Here is a 26451-nt window from a genome sequence, read left to right as displayed (position 1 = left end):
TATCAATATACTCCCACGCCACTCATTTGGTATCTTTTCCTGTTCAAGGATCTTTATCATAAGATCGTACAGTATATCCACTCCTTCATCTCCTAATGCTTTCCATGCCTCCACTGGGATCATGTCTGGTCCGGTTGCCTTCCCATTCTTCATCTTCTTCAGTGCATTTAGTACCTCTTGCCTAGAAAACCACATTACCATGCCAATGTTCACTTGCCCATCCTCTCTTATTAGTCTATTATTTTCTTCATTTAACAACTGTTCGAAATATTCTTTCCATCTCTTCACAATGTCTTCCTCTTTCCTAAGCACTACACCCTCTTGATCCTTTATTTGTTTGATATGTGTTATATCTTTGGTGCTCTTATTTCTAGCCTTTGATAGCTTGATCATCTTCTTTAATCCTTCCTTTGTCCCCAGCTCATTATACACATCATCATACGACTTTGCTTTAGCTTGGGCTACCACCTTTTTCACCACCTTGTTTTTCTCTCTGTACCTATTTCTGTCTTCCACTGACTGTGACTCTTCCCATCTTTTCTTTGCCTCCTTCTTATCTTTTACTACTTTCTCAATGTCTTCATCCCACCACCCACTCTCCGGTAAATATAAAAGTTGAAATGGTGTTGTCGTGACAAAACCCTAAGTATATAAAATTGAAACTGAAAACTCCTGGGAGGTTGCAGGCAACCCCGAGTTGCAGTTCAATTAGAATACTTCTCGTCTAAGTCGCAATCCGTAGAATAACTAGGATATGCGCCTACCCCTCGGACAATTCAACTGCTTAGCAGAATCATGTCGCGAGGTTAATATACGTAGTATATTTGTAGGATTCTGAACAAACGATCTCCATCCTAAATTCTTTCCTTCAAGAAACAAAATAAGGATTGGAGATCGACCACCTTCGTTCTCTATTAAAGAGAGTGAAGGAGAAGTCTCCTCGAAGGAAAGCTTCAATGTGAACAGAATACTAAGACGATAGTTCACGCCAAACTGGATATTCCCGTCCGATCTCCTCTATTCCAGGTTGGTCGCCTACTGTGAGATAGTTTCTTTCAGCAGCAGTCTTCTTCTCAATGCTAGAAATTCCAGGCATTCGAGCATAGCGATTGGTTCCCGATTATCGTGTAACATATCGGGATTCTCGTCTCGCTCACTTTGGACCGTGGTCTCGCGTAAGTGTTTGAAGATCGTAAAAAAACTCGAAACACTCTGAATGCGCTAGAAATTCCGTAGAATTCTAAGCAGTCTGCGAAACCCCCACCGAATTCGTTAAACGATATCGGCTGGTGGTCCTCTCGATTCCCGTAGAAATCGAGAATGGAGCAGGATTCCTCCTCAACGACCGGGGCTTACGTCAGGTAGGACCCGAAGGTCCCCCCCGGTAGCGCAGTCCCGAACGTGGGATCCTACAAAGAAATCTCTGTAGGATCCTTCCCCTTTCCCTCGTAGCCGTAAGGAGAGAGGGAATGGGGAAGGAATTGAATACTCGCTCGCCTTCCAAGTGGAACTAGCAGTTGGAGAAGAGTCGGAGCAGCCATCTCCGTTGCGGCGATGGCCTCTCAGAGTCCGGGAAAACGTATCGTCAGGAGAAAACGTTTTCCCGCGGAGGGTTACGAACTCTCACTGTAGGTAAGGGTCTGCCGCCACTGTGAAACGTCGTCTGGGTGGGGCTGATCGACACCTGACAGGAGAGAGCCGAACCGTCCTCCGACTCATTCCAGTCCTCGTCGAGGTCGAAACCTCTCAGGAGGACCGAAGGGTAGTATTTAAATACGGTGTCCGAAGACACGTAGAAAACGCCGCTGTCGCAGTAGAGGAGGGTGGAAGTAGCTTGATCGACGGCCAGAACTGAGAGAGCCTTCTTGTCCGGAGACGAGAGACACTGGTTCGAGACAGAATCGGCAAGCTCCGATCGCGGCAGACCCACCGTCGGTTTGGGTTCCCTCTCGGGCCCCCAAAACGACTCGAGCAGAGACGTGGGCTCTGCTGGTGGGAGCGGCAATCCTTCCGCAGGGTCATTATGCTGACGAATCAGCTTAATGACTTCTGCAAATTCCTCTGTATCTCGGGAGTAACCGCGTCTTGCGGAGTAGGACCGTCCAGTCCCTCCAACAAGATAGATCCCTAGATACTCCTCCTTCAGAAGGAGGAAGAGCGGCAGACCCCTGACGGTCGCCTCCAGCTAATTGCGCGTATGTCCTGGTCGGTCCTAGAACCGTGCCTGGTCCATACGGCGTCATAGCGGGGTCGCGAGCGGCGCACCTCTCGCGATCACTCATAGGTACCTCGCTCCTCCCGGCGTAGCCCGAGGAGGTTGAAGGTACAGGAGAGGCAGACCTGACGCTCCCTCCTCCAGCTCGCTGGCAGGACCAGCGTGCTTGGAGGGCTGCTGCCGATCGTAACAACCCGTGGTGGCGATCGAGCAGCATGCCTAGCCTTGCCGCTCGCCTGAGGCGAGAGGCTTGGCTGAGAACGTCGACGCTGATCTCTAGCGTCAGACGAGCTGTTGCTGGTTACCGTCTCCGCCCGGTCCCGATGGGAGCGGCGTCAGATGACCTGCTAGGCTCGCTGTCACGGTGAGACCGGCGAGCGTCCTCTCGGCGCGTCGAGCCGCTGGTACCAGCCGTGGCTGGTACCGACGGCCGCGGGGGACCCCTTCCTCGCCTCAACCCGTTATGGGGAGAGGCCGACTTGACGCTCCCCCGCCCCCCTCGCTCGCTGGCAGGACCAGCGTGCGTGGAGGGCTGCTGCTGATCGTCAACCCGCGGTGACGGCTCGAGCAGCAGGCCTAGCCTTACCGCTCGCCTGGGCGATTGGCTCGGCTGAGAACGTCGAGACCGATCTCTAGCGTCAGGCGAGCTGCCGCTGGTCACCGTCTCCTCCCGGTCCCATCGGGAGCGGCGGACGGGTTGACCTGCTAGGCTCTGTGTCGCGTCGAGACCGGCCAGCGTCCTCTCGCCGCGTCAAGTCGCTGCGTACCAGCCGTGGCTGGTACCGGCGGCCGCGGGGACTCCATTCCTCGCCTCAACCCGTGGCTGATCAGCGACCGTCACGTTAGCCCGAGCAGCCAGTTGATCGCTGCGAGAGCGTCCACTGGCCTGGCGAGAGTTGTGTGCACGACTCTCGCCAGTCTTCTGCTCCGCGCCGCTGTCTTGACGGCGGCAGGAGCTCGGGCGTCAAAACTTTGGCTGGACGGTCTTGGCTTGGAAGAGCGTCACTCGGTGCTTCTCGCGAACGAGAAGCGGCCGAGACGGAACCTGGTTTAGCGGCAGACACGCTAGCACCAGTTGAGGACGCACCAGCCGAGGCTGGTGCCCTCTGGTCCCCGTCGACTTTCTTCTTTGCAGAAGAAGCGACGGGCCCCGTTCCCGAAGGAACAGGAGGACCAGCAGAAGAGCTCCCCAGCTCGCCTGAGCGAGCCGGGCCCATTAGAAGATCCCGAAGGAGTCTTCTTAGGGGGGAAGGAGGCAACCTTCTTCTTCTTCGGCTGTTTGGCCTTAGAAGTCGAAGGGGAAGGAGAGGCAGCGGACGACGAAGAAGACGACGAAGACGACGACGACCACCTTCTTCTCTACTTCTTCGCCAGGCTCCGCAGGACAGACGTCAGGTCTTCCATCCAGGAGGGAGCCGGGGCAGTTGCCGAAGCAACAGGGCCCGACTGCACCTGTCCGGAAAGACCTGAGACTGTGACAGCATCACCAACAGCAGGAACAACAGGAACAGGTCCAGGAACAGCAGGAACATCTGAAAGTGAATGAGCAGCAGGCACCTGATCTGAAAGGGAATGAGCGGCTGGGACAGCAGCAGGTACGGCAGGCACGGCAGGTACCACAGGAGAGACAGGCGTCCTGTCGGCAGCTACCGTCATCCTCGGCACTGGCGGCATGTCCAGGGGGGTACTCTTTGGGCAGCGGCAGTCCGGGGTCGGCAATACAAAGAACCCAGGTGGCGGTGGCACCGTCCTGATTAGCACGGCAGGAATTGGTTCTGGATTGCAGCCGTGGGTGTTACCGACATGACATGGTGGTGTGTACACCAGGTGCGGTGACATCTATCATGCTGGTGGGTCGAGATTGTGGTTGTTGTAGTGGTTACCGTATCATGAGTGACCACTGCCGACCCCGCCAAACCGCTGAATCAACCCCTGCAGTCCCAGCGACTCCCACACCTGTTCCAGGTCGTCCTCGCTGATGGCAAACCTGCGGAAGCAACAGTCGGGCGCCTCTGACGAATGCATACACGTTACACAGGGCTCGTTGCGGGAGCACTCTCGCCCTCCCCGACAAACGAGTACAAACCTCGTGAGGATCTACATCTACATCCAAGGTCGTCTCCCACGGATGTAGCACCTGCGGTAACATAGATAGATTAGTAAGAGGGGTTTCCCTCACGCACGGGGGGAAGACATGCCCCACCCCGAACGCAAGGAAGACCCAAATACAAAATACAATGAAGAAGCTGAGCGGGGGGCAGGAAGGAAGACGAAGAATCGGCTACCAAGGGAGTCGCGGGAGAGCTTTCCGACGACTTCCTGGCAGACCTTCGCTTCCCCCACCCCGCACAGCAGTGAAAGTAATATGAAAATGAAACAGAATACTGCCCTTGCGATTCACTTCATAGAACTTAAAGGAGAAAAGATCAATTCCCGGGTAAGAACGGAAAACTTGATCTAATAATATGATGCTATCATAAAATATATGAAAATGAAACAGAATACTGCACTTGCGATTTCATTTCACATAAAATCGTAAGGATCAATTCCCGGGTAAGAACGAAAATTGATCCAGATTAAATTTCATGCATCAATAAATGAAAATGAAAAGAATATTGCAATTGCGAATCCACTTTCATTGCATTCTATTACACAAAATTAAAAGTTCGTGCCGAGCGCTCACACTCTCGGTAACGAACGCACAGGGCAAAAATATAATGAAAAAAGTACTTACATTTTTCAATTACACCCTTCGCCCAAATACATGACTCGGCGCGAGCGCGCCCGCCTCGGCACCGAGACATAATTCAAGGGTTCATAATTAAGTAATGAAAATGAAAACAGTGTACTTACAGTTTCATTTTTCAAGTCAAACAAACCATTAGTAGAAAACACAATATAAACAAAGCATACGACGATGAAGCGGGCAGAGAGCGATGACGAACACGTCCTTCACCCCCCGCGGCCGAAAGCAAAAGTGATTTGTTTACCTCCAGTCGCGCGGCGCGCGACTGTCGGACAAGCAGTTAACTACCGTTCTCCCCTGTTCGAAGCTTACGACCGTTCCAGCTGCCGCTAGCTACTTCCTATTGTTAAAGGACCGATGGTTTGTATTACGTATCGGAACAACTATGAATTGCAAGAGGGTTCCCTATTCCCTCTGACAATTAACCAATAAAAACAACCACCAATAAAAGATAATTTAAACACTAAAGAAAATTACGAAGGATTAGCCTCAGCCCCTTCTCCCAGCACTGAATTCGCCGAAACATACGCTCCCAGAGCAAAGCACTTTTCGTACGAAATTTTTACGTCTCTTAGGTAATTCGAGGCAAACACAGAATTACATCTCCAAAACGTAGACTCTATAAGTGCCTGCAGAGACCATGTTTTGTGAAATGCCATTGACGTAGCTATGGCTCTCACTTCATGCGCTCTTACTCTGAGAACCTTGAGGTGCTCTTCATCGCACTTAAGGTGAGCTTCCCTTATTACATCCTTTATGAAGAATGTAAGGGCATTCCTAGAAATCGATCTTTTCGGATCTCTTACAGAGCACCAAAGACTTTCTTCTGACCCTCCTAACAACTTTTTCTTCTCCAGGTAGAACTTGAGTGCCCTGACTGGACACAAAGTCCTCTCTAGTTCTCTTCCTGTTAATGAAGATAGTCCTCTTATCTCAAAGCTTCTTGGCCAAGGCTTTGAGGGATTTTCATTCTTTGCTAGAAAAAATGGTTTAAAAGGAGGCAAATTGCTGATCCTTCTTAAAAACCCACTTTACCTTCCAAAGCTTGCAACTCGCTAATTCTCTTAGCTGTTGCTAACGCAAAGAGGAATAAGGACTTTCTAGTTAAGTCTCTAAAAGAAGCTGCGTGAGACGGTACGAATTTTTCCGACATTAGGAACTTGAGGACCACATCCAAGTTCCAGCTAGGTTTCTTGACTATATGGTCTTTCGTGGTTTCGAAAGACCTTATAAGGTCATGGAGATCTTTATTATTGGTCAGATCTATTCCTCTATGTTGAAAGACTGAGGCCAGCATACTTCTGTAACCTTTCACTGTTGATACTGCCAGGTTACAGTCTTTTCTTAAATATAGAGAAAATCTGCGATTTCAGTTACAGAGGTACTGGAAGAGGATATTTTCTTCCCCTTACACCATCTTCTAAACAACTCCCACTTCGACTGATATACTTTAGAGGTGGAGACTCTTCTGGCTCTTGCAATAGCCTTCGCCACTTCTCGTGAAAAGCCCCTTGCTCTGACAAGTCCTTCGACAGTCTGAAGGCGGTCAGACTTAGAGCGGGGAGGTTTTTGTGAAACCTGTCGAAGTGGGGTTGTTTGAGAAGATCGTTCCTCAGTGGAAGCGATCTTGGAAAATCTACTAACCACTCCAGCACCTCTGTGAACCAATCGAGAGCTGGCCAGAAGGGAGCGATGAGGGTCATTCTTGTTCCTTCCGAGCAAGCGAACTTCCATCAATACTTCCCCTACTATCTTGAAAGGAGGGAAGGCGTATGTGTCCAAGCCCGTCCAATCTAGCAGAAAGCTGTCTACTGCTACTGCTTTGTGGATCCGAGATCGGGAGGAGCAATATTCTCTAATCTGTGATTCCTGTTGGTCGCGAACAGGTCTATATTGGGCCTTCCCCACAGATGCCATAGTTGCTGGCAAATCTGAGGATTGAGAGTCCATTCCGTGGGTAGGACTTGTTCTTTTCTGCTCAACAGATCTGCCCGGACATTTCTCTCTCCCTGCACAAACCTTGTGAGAAGAGAGATCTTCCTTTCCTGAGCCCAAATCAGCAGATCCTTTGCTGATTCGTACAGGGAAAAGGAAGGTGCGTCCCCCCTTGTTTCTTTATATAAGCGAGGGCGTGTGTTGTCGAGTGAATTTGAATCCCCAGACCTGAGACCTGTTCCTCGAAATGAACTAAGGCTAGATGAATGGCTGTTAGTTCTTTTTTGTTTATGTGCCAGGACACTTGTTCTCCTTCCCAAGTGCCTGACACTTCTGAACCTAGAGTCACTCCCCACCCCGAATCTGAGGCGTCTGCAAATAACGCTAGGCGAGGGTTCTGTAAGTGAAGGGAGATTCCCTTGCTTAGTTTCTGTGGATCTAACCACCAGCGGATATTCTCCTTGATCCCTTTCGAGATTGGAAAGGTTTCTCCCAGATTGTTGGACTTCCAATCCCATCTCTCCTTCAGATAAAATTGAAGGGGTCGTAGGTGTAGTCTTCCTAAGGAAACGAACTGTTCCATCGAGGAGAGGGTCCCCAGTAAGCTCATCCATTCCCTCGCGGAACAATGTTCTTTCCTTAAGAAGACTGCCACCTTTTCTAAGCAGCGTTCTCTCCTTTCCTGCGAAGGATACGCTAGAAAATCCCGAGAATCCATCTGAATCCCCAGATAGACAATACTTTGCTGGGGAGTCAGCATGGATTTCTCGCGATTGACTAAAAGTCCTAGGGACTTTGTCAAATTTTAGAGTAAATAAAAGGTCCTCCAGACATTTTTTCTCCGATTGGGCTCTTATTAGCCAATCGTCCAGATATAAAGAGATCCTGATCCCTTCCAGATGTAGCCAATAAGCTACGTTCTTCATGATGTCCGTGAAGACTTGAGGGGCAGTCGAAAGTCCGAAACACATCACTCGGAACTGGAATACTTTCCCTTGGAACATGAATCTCAGATATTTCCTTGCTGCTGGATGAATTGGCACATGGAAATACGCATCCTGAAGGTCCAGGGACACCATCCAGTCCCCTGGACGAAGAGCAGACAGAACAGAGGAAGACGTCTCCATCGAAAATTTCTTCTTCAAAACAAAGATTATTCAGGGCACTGACGTCTAGAACCCGGTCTCCATCCCCCGATGCTTTCGGTACCAGGAACAGCCGATTGTAAAATCCTGGAGACTGGAGATCTTGAACCAGTTCTACCGCTTCCTTGGAAATCATCTGTTCCACTGCCTGCAAAATAGCAAGCTTTCGGACCGGATCTGAGTATCTTGCAGTCAACTCCCTTGGAGTTGTCGTCAAGGGAGGATTTTCCCTGAAGGGGATCAAGTATCCTTTTTTCAGGATCAAGAGGGACCAAGAGTCCACTCCCTTCTGCGCCCAGACCTTTGCAAAGTGGAGTAGTCTGGCGCCTACTTTTGTCTGGAGGACTCCCTGCTCATCTAGACTTCCCGAAGGACCTTCTAGATGGTCTACTCCTTCTATCTGGTCTGCGACCTCTAAGAGAGGTCCTAGAAGAGGAGGCACCTCGAAAGGGCTGTACAAAAGAGGGTCTCTCTTTTTTCTCGATAGGCACGGCCGGCCTAAACTTCTTGGCTGAGTGAGTGAGGAGATCCTGAGTTGCCTTCTCCGTAAGAGATTTAGCAACCTCTTTAACAGTCTCCTGTGGAAACAGATGAGGGGACAAAGGTGCAAAAAGAAGAGATGTTCTTTGTAAGGGTGATACGGCTCTTGCTAGAAAAGAGCTAAAGACCGATCTCTTCTTTAAGACTCCCGTTCCGAAAAGTGAGGCAACTTCTACGGAACCGTCCATAACCGCTCTGTCCAAGCAAGCCAGGACGCTTGAAAGTTCCTCCATGGAGACAAAGTCAGTGTCCTGAGCTCTCTTAGCTAACGCTCCCAAAACCCAGTCCATGAGTTGAAAACTTCAGGGTCTTAAAGAGGCCCTTTAGAAGGTGGTCAAGCTCACACATGCCCCATGTTGCTTTAGCAGAAAGCAAAGACTTCCTCCTGGAAGAGTCCACTAAAGATGCGAAATCCGCGTCTGCGGATGAAGGGAGGCCTAACCCCATCGGTTCCTTGGTCTCGTACCACCTTCCTGGTTTACCTGTTAACTTGGAAGGAGGGCAGGAAAAAACTGTTTTGCCCGCTTCCCTTCTAGAAGTCAACCACTCTGAAAAGGTCTTTAAGGCCTTTTTCATACAAAGAGCAGGGCGCATCTTGACGAAGGAAGACGACTTGTGAGCTTTTGTGCTCGACATCAAAGATCCTGGTGAAGGAGGGTCAGCAGGATGAAGGGAGTCTCCGAACTCCTTGAGAAGCAAAAGAGAGAGCCTCTTGTAGTCAGAAACTGCTACATCTACGGGCTCTTCCTCTTCCGATACTTGTTCCAACGGATCCACTGAAGGAGACCGTTTGGGAGTGATCGGGCTCTTCCCGAGAGAAGAAACTCCTTTCCAGAAGAAGGGGAGCGCTGAACGTTCGAACTTCTATACGAAGAATAAGGCTCCTGTCGGTCCGAAACACTCTTGCGCCTACTAGACTCTTGTTGTCTAGGCCCTTGCGGTTCGCCAGACTCGCGGCGCTTGAATGGATCCCTGCGCCCTGATTCCTGACGCTTAACAGGCTCCTGGCGCCCTAACTCTTGACGCCTAACATACTCCTGGCGTCCTGACTCCTGGCGTCCTGACTCCTGGCGCCCTGACTCCTGGCGCCCTGACTCATGGCGTCCTGACTCCTGGCGCCCTGACTCCTGGCGTCCTGACTCATGGCGTCCTGATTCCTGCCTTCTAGCAGACTCCTGACGTCCTGAATCCTGTGGTTTGAGAGGCTCTTGACGCCCTTTCTTGCATCTCGCTGCCTCTTTGCGCCTGCCTGGCTCCTGGTCCTGTAGTCCCAAAGGATCCTGATATCTAAATCGGTTTAGTTTCTCTTCAGGTTCCTTGAACCTAAACCGATCGAGACTTCTGCTCGATTCACGGCGTCTCATAGGAGAGAGGCTACATTCTTCCTGTCTACCAGGATTCAAAGCCTTACCCATCATAGGGCGCTTTGGAGAAAAAAGCCTATAGGGCGACAGGACTCTTCTCTCAGGAGAACAACTCCTGTCGGACAAGTCTCTCGACGAAGGCGATAAACGCCCTGGAGACTGTGAGGGTTCTCTCCTATACGAAGAGGGGCGCTTAGCGGAACTCTTAACAGGGAGCGAAACATCTTTCCTCCTTGTCGAATCCTTAGCGAAGGAGCCTACTAAAGAGGCTAACTGCTCTTGCAGATTTATCAAAAACTTCTTCATAGGATCCTGAAGAGAGGGCTCCTCTTGTCTCGTCTTCTAAGGCACCGAGGGCCAATTCTCGGGAAAACGCTCTGGGCTGGAATCAGCCGCGTCTCCTTTAGGCGCCTTCCAGGCTCTCTTCAAAGGGCGCGAAAGAGAGGCCGAACTCCATCCTCGTTTAGGAGAGGAAGAGTCTGAGGCCGAAAAACACTCCCTTAGGACGCCTTTTCTGCGGCAATCTGAGGCAGCCTGGGACTTTACAACAGGATCTGCCGAAGGGACGCCTGACCGTTGGGGATGTTCTGCATCCTCCCTGTGGCTCTCGACATTCCTCCTCCCCTGGTCCTGGGAGTTTGGAAGCGGTCTAGGCCTAGGAGCAATGAGGAACCGGTCAGACGCCCCCTCCACTGCACTGGGGACACTGCACAAGTCACTATCACCACTCTTACCTTCATTTAGAGCTCGTAACTGAGCTTGAAGTTTCTTGATGGAAGCTTTTACATTTTCCCTCTCTGAAGAAGAATCTTTGGATTCAGAACAGGGAGAAGCAGCTGAGGCTAAGGGAAAATCGTTAGTAGGAGAGTTAACAACTTCTTGTTCTAGAGAACAAGATCTACTAGATGACCTAGCTGAAGCCTTCCTTACTCTATCTCTCTCAAGCTTCCTAACATATGAAGATAACTCCTTCCATTCAAGCTCTGTTAGGTTCTTGCACTCAATACAGGTGTTATTAAAAGAACACTCATTCTCTCTGCATTTAGCGCAAACACTATGAGGATCTACTGCCGATTTCGGCAGCCTAACCTTGCAACCTTCCCTACTACAAACTTTAAACATAGGTGAAGCCTTAGTGTCAGACATCGTGAAAGAGTAGTCAAAACCAAAGTCGAAAAACAGTCCACAATAAGCGTATGCCAAGCCAGAGAAAAAACAGAATACGTCACCAAAAAACCAATCCAAATTCTCGGCAAACGAGTTGAAATCCAAGATGGAGGAACGAACAATAGGTGTTGTCCGTTCAACCGACAGAGAAATTATGGTTTAGAAAACGGGAATGGTTCCAGACCCCGCCACCCAGCGGCGGGAATGGTGGATCACCTGACCTACCTGTCGCGTGTGCCGCGAGTTTTGAAATTCTGTCGGGACGACCGAGTCTATAGCTAAGTATATATCTGCTGGGTAAGTTTTCATGTACAAAAATATCTGAGTTTGCCAAGTGTTGAGCACAAGCAGTGCACGAATAGTACATGTAGCAGACGGGCACAAGCAGTATGTACAAACAAACATGGAATGTGCATATGCATATGCAACATCAAAGCAAAAGAACTGTTATGCAGGGCATAAGCGCAGATACTGCTTCGGGCACAGATAAGAACAATGTCAAGTGCTAAAATATATGGCTTAAGTAAACTATTTTTATTTATATGGTAATTCCATCTTTAAATTATAAAATTTCATATTTCCAAAATAATACAGCAATCACCTAACAAATAATTAGCCTATATTGACTTCAACAAATTATCTTTAGTGGTCTCCCAGCAACAATAAGTTTCATACATCACAAAAAATATTTGAGACTCCAAACACATGGATCTGGCCTCAAAAATATAAGTGGCTTTTCAAATCACACATAGTATTCTGTGTGATTCAGATGAAACACTATGAGCTACCTATATCTGATAGTAAATGATAGGCCTACTGTACTTCCTCGGGACAGCAGAAGGTTCTCCCATCCAGAAAGGGGCTGAGGCGGCTGCTGAGGCAGCAGGCCCCAGCGCAACCTGGGAAGGAGGACTTGATGGAGCAGCTGTGGAGAGAACACATCCTCGAGGAGGGTTACGAAACTCTCACATGGCAGGCGAAGCGTCTGCCACCACTGAGACTGGTCGGTCGGTGCATGCACCTGACAAGAGACAGCTGATACCGTCCTCCAACTCGTCCAAGTCTTCATCAAGGCCAAAACCTCTCAAGAGGACTGGATGGGCAGCATCCAGCGGTCTGTGTGTAGATGGTCCCGCGGGAATGTCACGTCAACCCTGGGTGCCGGACGATCGCTGCGCGAGCGATCGGCGGTTTGGCGAGAGTCACCTGAGCGACTCTTACCATCCTTCCGCTCCATGCCTGGGGCCTGACGGTGAGCATACTCAGCAGTCTGGACCTTGGCTGCACAGCCGTACACTCGGTGACTCTCGCTCGCTCGCGGCAGAGACGGTTCCCAGTCCGGAGGTGGAACCTCTGGAGCCAGGAGAGGAGGTACCAGCGGTGGCTAGTACCTCCATGGTCCCCGTCTTCTTCTTCCGAGGAAGGTGAGATGGGCCCCGTTCCCAGAGGAACGGGAGGACCAGCGGAAGACCCACCTGTCTCACCGGAGCGAGACAGACCCTTAGAAGTCCCGTGATGAGACTTCTTAGAGGGGAAGACCACCTTCTCTTCTATGGCAAAGAGCCTTAAGAGTCGAAGGGGTGGAGACATGAATATATGATGATCTCAAATGGGAGGATGACGGCATTTGACGAGCTCTCTTCCTCTTCAATTCCTCCAAATTCTGCCAGACTTCTACCATCAGGAATAGACAAACATCACAGGGCAGCAGCAAAAGCTTCTTCCAGTGATGTAACTCCAGGGTAGTAGTGGTGAATGAATATGATTAACAGCAGGGGATCAGTACACACACTCGAGGATCGGTATCACAACATACTACGAGTCACAGGTACAATTCCAAGGTTACGATAACCAATACGAAGAGTTATCCAACCAATACTGCTGTAAACACAATCACCACTGTTAGTCTGTAAAATAAAGAAAAATGATTAAAGTAATAAGGATAGTCCTCTCGCATCCAAGGCACCGCCCTCCGAAGTGAGAGGAGATCCCCCAAACACCAACACCACACGGCCCCTCTTCTACTTTCATCCGATAGTAAGTGAAAGGATGAAGGAGAAGAGAAATTACCATAAAAACAAAACAAGGACAAACCTCTGAAGTTCCCCTCGGTGATTCCCAAGCGTAAGCGTAATTTTCGGATGAATATGTCTCGTTACAGGATCAATATCACTCACGTTAAATACATGTCTCGTCCTCACGTTACATACATATCTTGTCCTCAAGTTAAAGGGCGAAAGAAATTACATAAATATTATGTTGGTATACCTTTGCCGCCGACTCTTAACACAAAGTAGAAAGGCAGCTATATAGGTTATCACAAAAAGTGGGTTTGTATATTAATTGAATTTAATATTAATATCAAACACCATATAGTATACATATTTATTTAAAAAACAAATATAAACCAGAAAGATCCCACCAGGAAAAATGATCAACAACCAGTCAGCAAGAGCTCACAAACACACGTCTTCATCAGAAGACGGCTGAAAGCAAAGTGGTGTGTTTACATTCGGGCAGGCTAAACTATCCCCCCTGCCACACGGTAGTTACTGCCTAACCACTTTGTTCAAGAATTTAATAGCCGTAATTCCAGCTACGCCAAAAGTAATCCCTTCTGTAAAGGACCGAGGGTTTGTATATCGTGTAGGAACAAATGACCAGAATACACTCAAGTCATGAGTTTTGGCTTACTCAGACAATGCCCCCTATGAACAAATACTGTTGATCTCAATCTAGCAATTAATCTTTGACGTTCCATACAGTATCCAAAAATTATCTAAAAGTCTAAAACAGGTATAATTATAATTACTTATCTTGTGATGCTTAGGCCTGGTGCCAGTAAAAAACTGGGTAACCATAAACTACAATATCACTCATAACAGGCCTTGTAACTTGTCAATATTTAAACCAGTATCTTGTAACCTACTCAGGAAACTGGAGAAAAGCTGTTCTATCAGTTAGCATCAAACACTTTCCATATATAAATATATCAATGCTGCTTCACCTGAAACGCAAGAAAGAACATTCTGGGAGTTTCCACAAACAATCAACAGAAATATATCATAGTACGCTACAATGATTTCTTTTCCAATTGATACCCAATATATGGTGAAGACTCCAAAAGCACATTATTATATTTTTCAAAATAACTCATCACTTTAGTGGTTAAAGTACCCCTAAACTGTGAATGGATAAGTGGATAAGTTAGTAGCCTAATAAAGGGGGTTCTGTTTAAGTAACAGACTAGGATGGGCAAACTGATCTTGCTTGTTCCCAGACCAAGATCTAAGCTGTAACCTACTGACCTTTGGCCTAGGCTATACCTAGCTACTACATGAGCACTGGGCCCCAGTGGAATGAAATATCAAATTCGGGCGAAAGGCCACGCTCTGGGACCCACAGGGTAAATGACTGAGCGGCGACATAGTGGCCACTGGTCCCGGAACGTTGCCATCTTCCCAAAAAGTACTTCAAATTTGCTGCTATGAGCATCAGTCAAGAGTTGTGGCCTGTCCAGGCAGCACACCGAAACCTCCAAGCTCCTCTCAAAGTAAGTGCTTTCTCTTAAATTACAAAACAAGGGCATAATTCAAGCGCTTTACCGAGAAGTGCCATCGTACCTTCCTGCTGCACTATGAAACAAATGTTAGGAGAGGGTGGAAGTAAGATGGAAGAAAGAGAATACCTACAAATGGAGGTAGAGTAAATGGAATGAAAAGGATTTAAGTGAGGGGCCAAAGGGACTCTGCAGAAAACCTAAGTAATGCCTATAGGCCTATAGAGGGGCACTGCATGAGATGCACTGATGGCACTACACCCCCCAGGAGCAATCTAGGCTAAATGGTATAATGGTAAAAAGTGTTTTAGGTGCCTCTAAACATTATCTAAATCTAGTCAATGCTGTCAGTTACCCAAGGTTGATTTGTTAAATTTTGGGTAGGGTAGAAATTGAAACCATGTCACAGTTCACCTGCTTCTAAAGCTATAGGGCAAACTAATCCATAAAAAAGCTTGGGGTAGATCTATATAACTATTCCGCGGTGAGCTAGACGACTATGGCAGTTTCCATTTTTCTATGCAGTTTCACCTCCTGAACAAGAATTTAAAGTAATATTTATTCGACCGACTGTAGGTAATTTATACCTTTGAAATCACTCTCAAATCTTGTACAGCAAGTAAAATAACAGGAAAACGTCAATTGCCGTAGTCTAGCTCGCCACGGAATGCTTATAGCCTATATAGGGGGAAACACCAGCGACTACCAACCCTATCACGGTGGACAGGTCTTATTCACTCGATATTTAAATGGTGAAACAAAAATACAATTACAACTCCAAGCATACCATTCAAAAGATTGAAGTTTCGTCAACATAATGTGATATATGAAAGCCCCATACGAACTATAATAAGCAGGTGACGCTCTTCGTAAAATATGTTTTCAAGGCAGTTTTGAAATCCAATACGTATGGCGGCTACCGTGTGGATCTTACAGGTTCTGGTCAGTGACGACCACCATCTTTCCCAGCACTCATTTGAACAATGTTAGCGTATATATGTAACGTTTATTGATCTTACTCAAGATTGCAGTTGTAACCAGCACAATAAAACATTTTGTTGCCTATATTACTGAAAGTATGAAACTTTTTATTCCCGGGGTCATGGTTTGAACTAAATTCATTTTGACCTTGTAATCGGTGGTTTTTATCCTTACTGCCATCACAACTGAAACTCCACAGTGCTTATTTGATTGTTATTATACACATTTTGGTCTCAATTCACTCCACATTGCACTAAACAAGTTGCTGTTCCTGGTTCTTAAGTGCGCGCACCACAAACACAGTTACGAACAGCAGACGACGAAACTGCAAAGTTTTATTCTGTAAATTGTTTACTTTACTCATTATTTAGTTCAACTTTACTTTGTTATTTAAAAATGTTAATTTAATTCATGTATATTATCCCTTTTTTGCAACCAAATCACCCCGAAAAATTACAGATATTTCTAAAGTAGATACAATCCAATGTTTCTAACCCTGTCGTACATCTGGCTGCCGAAAACCATAGAGGAACGACTACAGATAAGTGGATTATATATTTTTTTTTTTGCTTTTTTGTTTTTGCTAGCACTTTTCATTGATTTAATTTGATTTAAGTCTATATTAGTATTTTGAATTTCTTTACTAACTGAATGCCAGAAATAAATGTAACCTTTAATGTTTGCATGCTAAGAATGGCAAAATCATCGTTGCCACATTAGTGGAGGCTTCACACACACCAATTCATTATTATAAACTGCTTCCATGAATTCTAGTTGTCATAGTAGGTGGAGCTTTTTACGCGTTTTAGTATCCATTTCTGCATAATGGAGTTTTTGTCTCTTGGTACAAGGACAAGTGTCATTATTCTTTACGATTAGTGATTCCCGATACCCTTATAAATTACGGCACTGGGTGTAATGCACTATAGCAAAATCTCGTTCTGATACGAGTGTTCGTTACAGAAATAGGTATTGCCCAAAAACGTGCTTGCACTGTCACTGAAACCCATAGTAGGTATGCTGCTTAGATGTCAATCAAGTTTTTTGTAATCAAGTATTTTTGACAAGCTAGCTATTGAATAAATTTGTATTTTTCTCAATCAAAACATATGCCCCTCAATGGTAACTTTCCTCTTTTAACGACTTTCTGGTCATTGCAAATTCAGCCCCATAATTTCTTATGGTGAAAACAGAGGCCCAGGGGCTGAAAACGATTGCGTCACACTACGGCGATAATCCGGCAGTAAAATATCTTCATATATCCAAAAAGTAAATAATTAAGATTTTATAGGGTAAAAAATCGCATGGTACAGGGGTGGACCATGTACAATCAATGTGTACAACCCCAAGAAAAGTACATTATAACGCATCCTGACACCGGAGTAGAGGTCTTTAGCTCCGTTTCTCACCAACAACAAGTCGCTTCTGATGCCCATCTCCGATGTCAGGACGCGTTATAATGTACTTTTTTTGGGGTTGTACACATTGATCGTACATGGTCCACCCCTGTACCATGCGGTTTTTTACCCTATTTACAATAGGTACGAAAGCCAAGATGTCATGACGTCATAATAAAGGACTTAAACGAACGTTTAATTCCAAAAAATAATCACTTAAATTTGAGTCAGAATCGAGTTACTATTTCAATAACGAATATTTTCAAATTAATCATCATAAATATGTAAAAGATTGATGTTTTACTATTTATTTAAAAAATTATCCAAGTGCACGCTTCGTCGTCGTCTTCTACCAAATCAGTTGTTTACTAACAAACAAGCTGGTAAGTTTCCGTGTTCCGATTGTTGTGATGAAAGTGCCCCAGCGTCTGTGGGTACAAGTGGTGTGCGGATTTATCACAGGAAATGGGAAGTTTATCGACACAAGCGACTCAGTAAACATCGAGATGGCGTCAATCTTCTAAATATTTCGAGTTGTAAGTAAAAATGTTGAAAGCGTTTTGGCGAGATTTGGACTGCCGTGGATACCCTTTTCACTACCCTCTGTTTAAATCTTAAAATTTGGCCTTAATTTCTAACTTTGGAGAAAATACTTACTTTGAAAGGAGAGTAGAGGTCTTTAGCTCCGTTTCTCACCAACAAGTCGCGAGTGATGCCCATCTCCAGTGTCAGGATGCGTTATAATGTACTTTTTTTGGGATGGTACACATTGATCGTACATGGTCCACCCCTGTACCATGCGGTGTTTTACCCTAGCTAGAAATAACTTTTGATTGCTTACTAAGAATACTGTAATTGTGGGGGGGTAGACTGTAATTAACCCTCAGGGGCCAGCAGGTACTGCCTACCTAGGTAGCCTATAGCTAAACACGATGAAATAGCTAGTACATTTGACGCCCCAGTCCCTAGTGGCTTTAGTATTTGCGGGACCGTTTCTTGCAGTCTGTGCAGAGTTAGCTACCTAGGCTATTGCCTAGAATTACCAACAGAAATGCAATAGGAAATATCGGACGACCCTATAGGAACTTGGATTAACCCTTACCATTGCTTAAGTAAGGCAGATTTGTTGAGGCCTAGGCTACGCCTTAAACGAATGACCTCCCTACTCTAGCTAAGTTAAATGACCTGAATATAGCCTAGCCTAATACCTAGGTACTACCTATACTACTAGTAGTATTCCAAAGGCTCAGGATTCTCAGTCAGTGCTAAAAAGTCGCAACATTGCACAATGGACCTAATCTGTCACTTATCTAGCCTATAACCTCAGCTACCTATGTCTATGAAGGGTTATCCGTATAGCTACTATAGTAAGTAGGTATTAGGCTAGGTATCCTACTAGGTACTAGCCTAGTATACTAACTGAGAGCCTAGGGCTGGCTGAGACTTCACGTCGACCTGCAGTCGTTCAGTTTTGATGTTAACTAAATTATATTTTTAATCAATGTACGATATAAGGGATGAAATATTGTATATTTTGTATGACACAATGCAATGAGCTATCAAGACATTCAAATCAATTGAAAACAAACCAGTCAATTACGTGGCCTCACCCTTACCTTATCGGAGCCTTCTAGTAGGTAAACAAACTGAAAATATTTTAGACTTGTTGTAAAAAAAAACCAGAAACATAACAAACGTAATTTTATTATGGTTTATCATCATACTAATTATGATAAAAATACGAACTCAAGATAATATATTTAAAATGGTGATTATTTGAAAACACAAAGTACAAAGGATATTTGATTTATTATTTTAAGCTCGTATTTCCACAAACGTTCCGGGTAACTTGGTGCCAGGCGACACCGTCATTATTTTGCATCTTCACTTCACGTACTACATTATAGAATAAGCTGAATTATACAATGAGCTAAAAGCATATACTGTGACATAATATAAAATGTGATATTGAGTTTTGTTTAGTTTTTGTGCAAAATTTAACTTTCAATTATAAAAATGTAAATACTATACTAAAAAAAAAAGCCCTTAGCAGAAGGAATGTCAAAACTGCAGAATGGATTAACCATAGATATTAATTAAATGTAATAGTTTTCGTTTTCACATACAGCTCATATTATTCCTATTCTTATTTTCCTCAGGATTTTGACGTGGAATTACCTCGACAGTTAAAAAAAAATAGGCCATCGATATGACTCGATAGGGAACTATTATAATTGTTGTGTTACTTTTGTTGGTGCAATACACTGGCATACGCACCAGCAAAAAAAAGAAAAAAACGGATTTTGAAAGCGTTAAACCATTTTTTTGGCTACTAATTGTACCAACTTTCAGTTTTTCATATGGATACATATTCAGCAAAAGTTGGTTTGTCCTTGAAGCCTGGTAACAAGGCAGTTAAACATTGTTATAGGGGTGAAGGGGGGTTAAGCGGAGCCATCCACCCATTTGGTAAACAATTTTTTTCCCTTTGGCTATCTTGTTGATCTGACGTCCTGCGCTTTGATCGCTTTGTTTATCTTGGCATTTGCTGAACTATTTTTTTTTCCTAAATATTTCCTTGACTGAGCGCTTCCTTTCTTATTGGACATTGGTTTTTGCTTTGGTTATTTATTTATTTATTTATTTATTTATTTATTTATTTTTAGAACGCAGTTTTAGATATTCAGGGCACGAAGAAGTGGGTTCAGCTTCATGTATTCCGTATGAGGAAGGACTAAACGATGCTACCATCAGTCTTTGGAGGGTAAGACAACCTATTTGGCCTTCTCTTCCCTATTCTGCTCTGGTCTTGACTCCACTAATGCCACTGGGATGGTGTTTTCAAGCTCTCTCGTCTTCCCTTGCTCAGTCTAAGGAGGTTATGTGTAGACCAAACAGCGATCCACTTGGCTTTGACCGTGAGTTCCTTTTTTATACCTACCAGTCTCGGTAATTCCCAATACTTCTGCCATTGTTACTCTGATCAGGTTTGTCCTCGATGGATATAGGAGAGGTTTGAGAAACCCATGATCTTAGGAGACCTAAGAAGCACCGCTGAACTTTGCTCTCTTCCTTCCTCCTTGCTTCCCTAATCTCTATATTGGTGGAAGCACAGGTAGAAGACCTGGAAGGCAACTCTCTGCAAGAAGATTGAAAAGGCTTCTCCCAGGCATCATTTTCCACCGAAAGTGATGGCAATTCCAGTACCTGCTCACAGGATAAGGATTCTTAAAATGTGCAGGTGGGTCAGTATCACGAGACTTGTCAGTTGCATGAGTTCGCTCATGTTCATGAAGTCCCTCAAGTGTGACCCTGGCAATTCCCAGTGACCCACCCGTCATTCTAGGAATGGGAAAGCAGACCCTGACCGAACTTATGTCAATGCTTTTTATAAGAGCTGGAAGAGTCCACACTTCCCTGGACTTCAGAAAAAGTCAATTTCTTAGTGGATCATAAGACATGCTAGTGACTGGATCCCAGACCATCATGAACAAGCCTGTTTGCCTGTTTGGTACTGGTCTGGGTCGGTTTTGAAGAGTACATAATCAGGTACATAATTTGAAGAGTACATAATCAGCCTGGCCTGTGCACCACTTAGTTCCTCTTTACATGGGACAGGTGTCACTGACACATCTTTGGTGCTGCTGTTCTATTCTGTTTTCCATTGTTTTCACAGTTTCACCAATATAAAAGCTTTCAATATGGAAAAACATTGTTAAATAAAATAGAAGCGCATATAAAACGTTCAAGAACAGCACAAGTGAACAGTAGAATGCTTGTACTACATGGTAACGAAAACAGCCATACAATATGTGTCATATGTATGAGCAGGGTAAGAGTGGCTTCTGTAACCATGTAAAACACATATGATACCATGGCTGATAAGGCCCGGTCCCAGATAATGGCTGATCACTTTTTTAGGTGCAATTTCCAAAGTAAAATGTAATATGTACGTATTTTTCCTTGGACAGTGCCACTGGACTTTTTAAATTGCAAGACTTGTGCAACATTGCAAGGTTATGGAACCTTTAGGTATTCAATCATTTATGAAAAGATAGAGGAAAACAGATAGAACAGAAACTTAAGCGAATGCCAGGCGCTAAAGTTTGAGAAAAAAAAAAGTGAAGAGTCTGCACAAATGATTTTTGGGTGCTGGTAAGAAGGAAAATGCTTAGTTTTCGAATTCTCTCTCTCAGTATATATATATATATATATATTTATATATTATATACATATAATATTATATATATAATATAAATATAATAATATATAATACGATAATAATCTCTTTCTCTCCCTCTCGTTCCTTTCTCATACTCTCACTTTCTCTCTTCAACAATCACTGTCTCTTACCCTCTTTCTTCTCAGTAATACCAACTCTCTGTCTGTCTGTCTGTCTTTTTTCCTCTATCTTCTCCCTGACACCCGGTCTACTTTCTCTCATTTTCTCTCCCTCTCATTTTCTCTCTCTGTCAGCCCCCTTCTAAAACCACCCTCTTTGATGTCATTGATATTACCCTATAGTATTCTTTTCCAAATGATAAGTCATATGTATACAGAAATTTGTAAAGTAACTAAGTCTACGGGCATGGCCAGGCCCGTTTCACAGGCAGAACCAGCTCTGTTTCACGGAATCCCTTCTCACCCTTCGGAGAGGGGGAAGTAGAAATTTTGTGACCCCGGGCTCCCAGGGGTTTCCCGGGGTGGAAACCCATCTCCGTTCCGAATCTCAATCCCATCAGACAGAGATAAGAGACCCCGAAGTCACCGTTTTGTTTTCCAAACCTGTCAAAACGTTTGTTTAGGGACTTCTGTTTCAGGCGATTATGAGTTTTTGTTGAGAATACAATGTACATGACTGGTTTCATACTTGTATGTCTTTGCCGAATAGCATGTGAAGATTTCACGATTTTTCTGTAAAGTTACGTCATATTAGAAGCCTCTAAAAAGATTGCATCATCTTTCGCATGCCCAAAACATTTTGTGCGAAATCCACTGTTTTCAGCTTCCATACAAAAAGAGTTATTCATTCAGACTTAGATCCTCAAAGCATTTAGACCTCTCTCTCTCCCTCTCTCTCTCACACCATACTTGATATTACGTAACATAAAGATTTTATACTTAGACATTGGTTACTCGTAACTTTTAGGTTTTGAAATTCTTGGAGTTATTTAGTATTATTTAGTGCTTTTTTTGGAATCTGAACAAATATTGTGTAATGGAGCTTTTTATTTTCTTTTTTTTTAGAAATATTGTGAATAGTGTGGTAAAATTTTTGGAGCTAGCTGCAGCAGAAAGAGACAATTGGTACCAAGGTAATGAATTAATGAAAGAAATTTATTAGTTGCAACTAATATTACTATGGTTTGGTGAAATTTCTAAAATTTTTTACACATTGCAATTTTTGTGTTTTGTGTTTTTTTCTTATGAAGTGATTTTTTGTTTTATATTCTGCGAGATTAGTACTTTTTACAATTTTGGTATTTTTCACATTTTTCTGTGATGTGTTTTCATTTGCATTCACAATTTAATTAACTTAGTTGTTTTCATTAATTAATCGTTGCACATTTAATTGAATTTAACACTTGTGAATTAATTTGCATTTACCTAGAATTCGTTTCAAGTTTTGTTGTTGTTTAGCACTTGTGAATTAATTTCCAAACTTTAATTATTGCCTAACACTTTTGAATTTCGATTGAATTAATTTTCTTGAATTTTGTGATAAATTAATTATGATTTGATTTTACTTAATTAATTCAAGAATTGATTAAGCTTTACTTTGTTTTCAAGTAACCGTAATTTTCTCAGATATGATGAATTTCACTTATAAATTTTGAGTTTAACAGTAAATTTTTGTATTTTTAATTTTTATAAGTGTTTTCTTTTTCACCAGTATAAATATGATTTGCTTAGGTAGAAACATAGAGTGGTAATTGAGCTGTTTTCCTTCAATTTACTTGAAGTGAGTTAGAACCAGGGAAGTACTTAGACTTCTGAAAACCGGGAAATACTTAAACTTTTTAAGTTGTTGATAGAATGATGCCCTTTAATTAATTTCATTACATATAAAATTACCTCACACCTGTTTTGGTGAAATTAGTCTGATTTTTTGCAATACTGGTAAATTGTTTAAGGGATCACTGTTGCCTTTAGAGCGCGAAAACTACTCGTCCAACGCAGAACTTGCTAATGAAAGAATGAAGTGATACTTTCAGAGGAAAAACGGCAACATATTAAATCTACTTACTCATTATGCATTCTGAACATTTTAATTGTTTTAGAAATTGCACATGAAAAAGTGATGAGACATTTTTCTCGGAACTAAGAGCACTTGTCAGTCATGTTTTCCTCTGATGAAGACCGTTTGTGCTCACTAAACATGTCTTGTAACTTCTGGTAATGCAATTCGGAATCTGATTTCCTGTTTCTCACCTTTGATTCTCATTACTGAAAGTGATTTGATAGTTTCCATTCAGTTTCGAACTACTAACTCTTCTTCTTCTTCTTAGCATAATCCCAATGGCAATCCTTCTTGCGTCTACAGTCAATGCCAAGAGGGCATTGCTACAGTCCAGGTCTGGCGAGTGAATTTTAGATTTTCTTCAGTGGCGGAGCATCATAGTGCGATGTTATCAATCATGGCTCATTTATGTATGACTTGCTTCCTATTTTTCTTCTTTTTTAGTTCCGGGACAAAATGCACCATGCCCTGTTTCATCTTTGAACAACTAATGCTACTTACTCAAGGAGTCTGAAAACAGGGCCTCGAGGTAACCGACAGGAAGTCGCGTATAAGGGCCAGTTTACACTTTGCTTCAGAGCGCGCTTCACGCCTCAGACTCATCATCAACTCCTCCCAAATTATTGTTAGCCCCGCCCTCTTGAGTGCTCCACAAGACGTATGAGGGCACCACCCAACGCAATAAGCTTCAAACCGAACTTGATGGCTGAAGCCTGCAGGTACCACCCAGACTCACTCCGGCGACGATTACTCACTAGTAACATGGAGTGGAAACGAGAGGAAGTTCGTTTTCTCATATATGCTTATCAGCATTATCTGTGTCTGTGGGATATGGGATATTCTCAGGTATTTTTTGAAAATAGGCCGTTCTTCAGAGAGCTCGCTGAAGATACTTCCGTAACATCCTTTGTTCCTTCGCTGTCGAAGCCAATCGTTTGTCCCTTTACTTTTCTTAACACAATTATGCATTTGATCATAAATTTGTGCTACAACAACGGCAGCACAGGCAAATTCTTCCTCGACACTGCTCATCGTGACTCTCAGGAAGATACTGCTGCCGGTCGCAGCAATCACGTAGTGTAGAAGTCATAGTGTCAACTGGCCTTCACAGACAACCGAGGACTCAAGGAAGGAGGCAGGAAAAATACAACGCAGCGATTTTAAAACCAACATTTTATTTACAGCAATGCCGCCAAGTGTCAAAAAGGAAGCCATATCTTGGTTTATTACAACAGATTATCACAGGGTACATCACAATCATCCAGGATTAAAAAAAATCATTCATTCAATCAAGAGAACACATATCAATTTTTAGAGCACCGCTCAATTTCTAATACATGTGATACATGCTCAAAATTAAATGATAAAACTCTAAAATTTCAACACGGTTTTTGTCTTGGAAATAAATGTCTCTACCTTGCAAAAACTGACAGGTAGATTTGCATAAGATTTCTTTTAATATAATCATTACTAGCAACAACAATCATACAATCCACTGAATGAGTGACTGAGATAGATACCGTTATAAATGTGTAATACATAAATACAAAAACACATAAGTATACAACACATCCATTGTTACATCATTACCACACAAAAGGTCAATTGTTGTGAACGGAAGACAAATAATGAAAATACGATAGGGAGATCTTTTTGTCGAGTGGGACACAGAGAAGAAACAAGACACGGATTATTTAAGTAAAAGGAGAGGACAATGGAGAGCTGCCGAATTTATGAAAAGAAGGCTGACAAAACAAATAAATCATAGCACTAACTTTAACATAAAGCAAATACTTCATGAAATAAATGTCAGTAGGAACCAACATTTTTAAGGACCTAATACTCCTACTCCTATTCTAATGAGTTCTTTGCCTTGAACACTTGTCAGGATATACAATATTACACGGGTGAAGATTCTGATATCATTGCAATCAAGGCTTATAGAGACTATATACCTTGATTGCAATCTTTAGCAAAATAGTTTGATTTTATATCGATCAAAACAATGGAATATTTTAGGATACCATTAATCAACTGAATCTCGCGGACAGTATACATTTAATCAAGTTTTGTTTGACTGCAAGTTCTACCTCGTTTCTTGGGGTAAAATTCAGTACTGACAACCAAATTAAAATTTTATCACAATTTCTTTGTCAACATACTGGGAACACACTCAAACTAAGCAATCATTATCTATAACTCAAAAAACGAGGCGGAAATTATCAACAACCGCTTCCAAATCAAAGTCTAACGAAAACGCGACTGGTTCCCCTCAGAAGACAGCCACCAGGTTGTTCTTGAAATCGGTGACGACGACGTCGAAGGACTTCGACAGAGCGACGCCAGACACCCACCCAAATTCACCGTGATTGTTGCCTCTGCTGCCCAGAAACCTGTGGAAAGATCGTCATTTAGATTATGGAATAGATTTCACGACGCAACTGGGTCAGTCTTATGTGAGAGTCTATAGGGAAGGTGCCTGGTCAAATAAATAAAGAAAAAAGGTTCTAAAACATCCTTTAGTCCTGCAAACATATCAGTTTCGAGCGACACTAGGCTTCTCTTCAGTTTAACGTAAAAAAAAAAAAAAAAGCTTTCTTGTTTTTATGTCACCTGAAGAGAAACCGGGTGTGGTTCGAAACAGTTGTTTTTCAGGATCAAAGGATGTCTTTTGCAGTTTTTTTATTTATTTTTAACTGCTATCACAAACATCGTGTTATTCACCCACACGGGACAGTAAGCCTACGTCCTTTTATACTACGCTACAACCTGCAAATTCTTTCTTTACATCCTTGCGTACACATATTAGGCTTATATGTATGTGTCTGCACGTGTCTGTAAGTGGGAGATTATCTTCTTAAAAGTGATGTTTCAGTTTCTTTTGAGTAATGACGCAATGACATTTGGTGGCGTTTGCGGACGATCTTCTCATTCCTGGCAGGAACCACATGGTTCATGAGCTTTTGAGATGTGTTGTCTCATGCCTCAGAAAGGTCAAGTCGTGTGTTAGACACCAAAAAAGGTTTCTGTCCATAACTGTAATTTACTGTTATGGATCCCAGTTCCCTGTCTTTATCATGCTTTATAATTAGTGTTTACTAAAGAATAACTACTGGGCATACATAACTCAAAATAATGAATAAATAGTCTCTAGCACAGTA

At 43.7% G+C, this 26451-nt stretch overlaps 2 protein-coding genes across 8 annotated transcripts in view; both read right to left on the bottom strand.

The window, feature by feature from the left end:
- Window positions 1-18799, bottom strand: part of LOC135219611 (armadillo-like helical domain-containing protein 3) — a 166240-nt gene extending 147441 nt beyond the window's left edge. For 2 of the 3 annotated variants that reach the window (XM_064256515.1, XM_064256517.1), the window contains exon 1: window positions 18666-18799. The gene's annotated coding sequence lies outside the window, so the exon portion shown is untranslated. Of the gene's footprint in view, window positions 1-18659 lie in introns of all 3 variants that reach the window. The other variant, XM_064256516.1, reaches the window with a different exon arrangement.
- A 5645-nt stretch (window positions 18800-24444) lies between these two features.
- The window catches only part of LOC135219608 (RING finger protein nhl-1-like), a 147042-nt gene continuing 145035 nt past the window's right edge, over window positions 24445-26451 (bottom strand). For all 5 annotated transcript variants that reach the window (XM_064256506.1, XM_064256507.1, XM_064256505.1 and 2 more), the window contains one exon: window positions 24445-25683. In XM_064256506.1, coding sequence (XP_064112576.1) covers window positions 25563-25683 — 121 coding nt within the window. In that variant the 3' untranslated portion in view covers window positions 24445-25562. The remainder of the gene's footprint in view (window positions 25684-26451) is intronic.

This window comes from Macrobrachium nipponense, chromosome 1, assembly GCF_015104395.2.
Source record: "Macrobrachium nipponense isolate FS-2020 chromosome 1, ASM1510439v2, whole genome shotgun sequence".
Classification (NCBI taxonomy): domain Eukaryota; kingdom Metazoa; phylum Arthropoda; class Malacostraca; order Decapoda; family Palaemonidae; genus Macrobrachium; species Macrobrachium nipponense.
The sequence above is the reverse complement of the archived record's forward strand: the minus strand, read 5'-3'. Positions and strand labels throughout refer to the sequence as shown.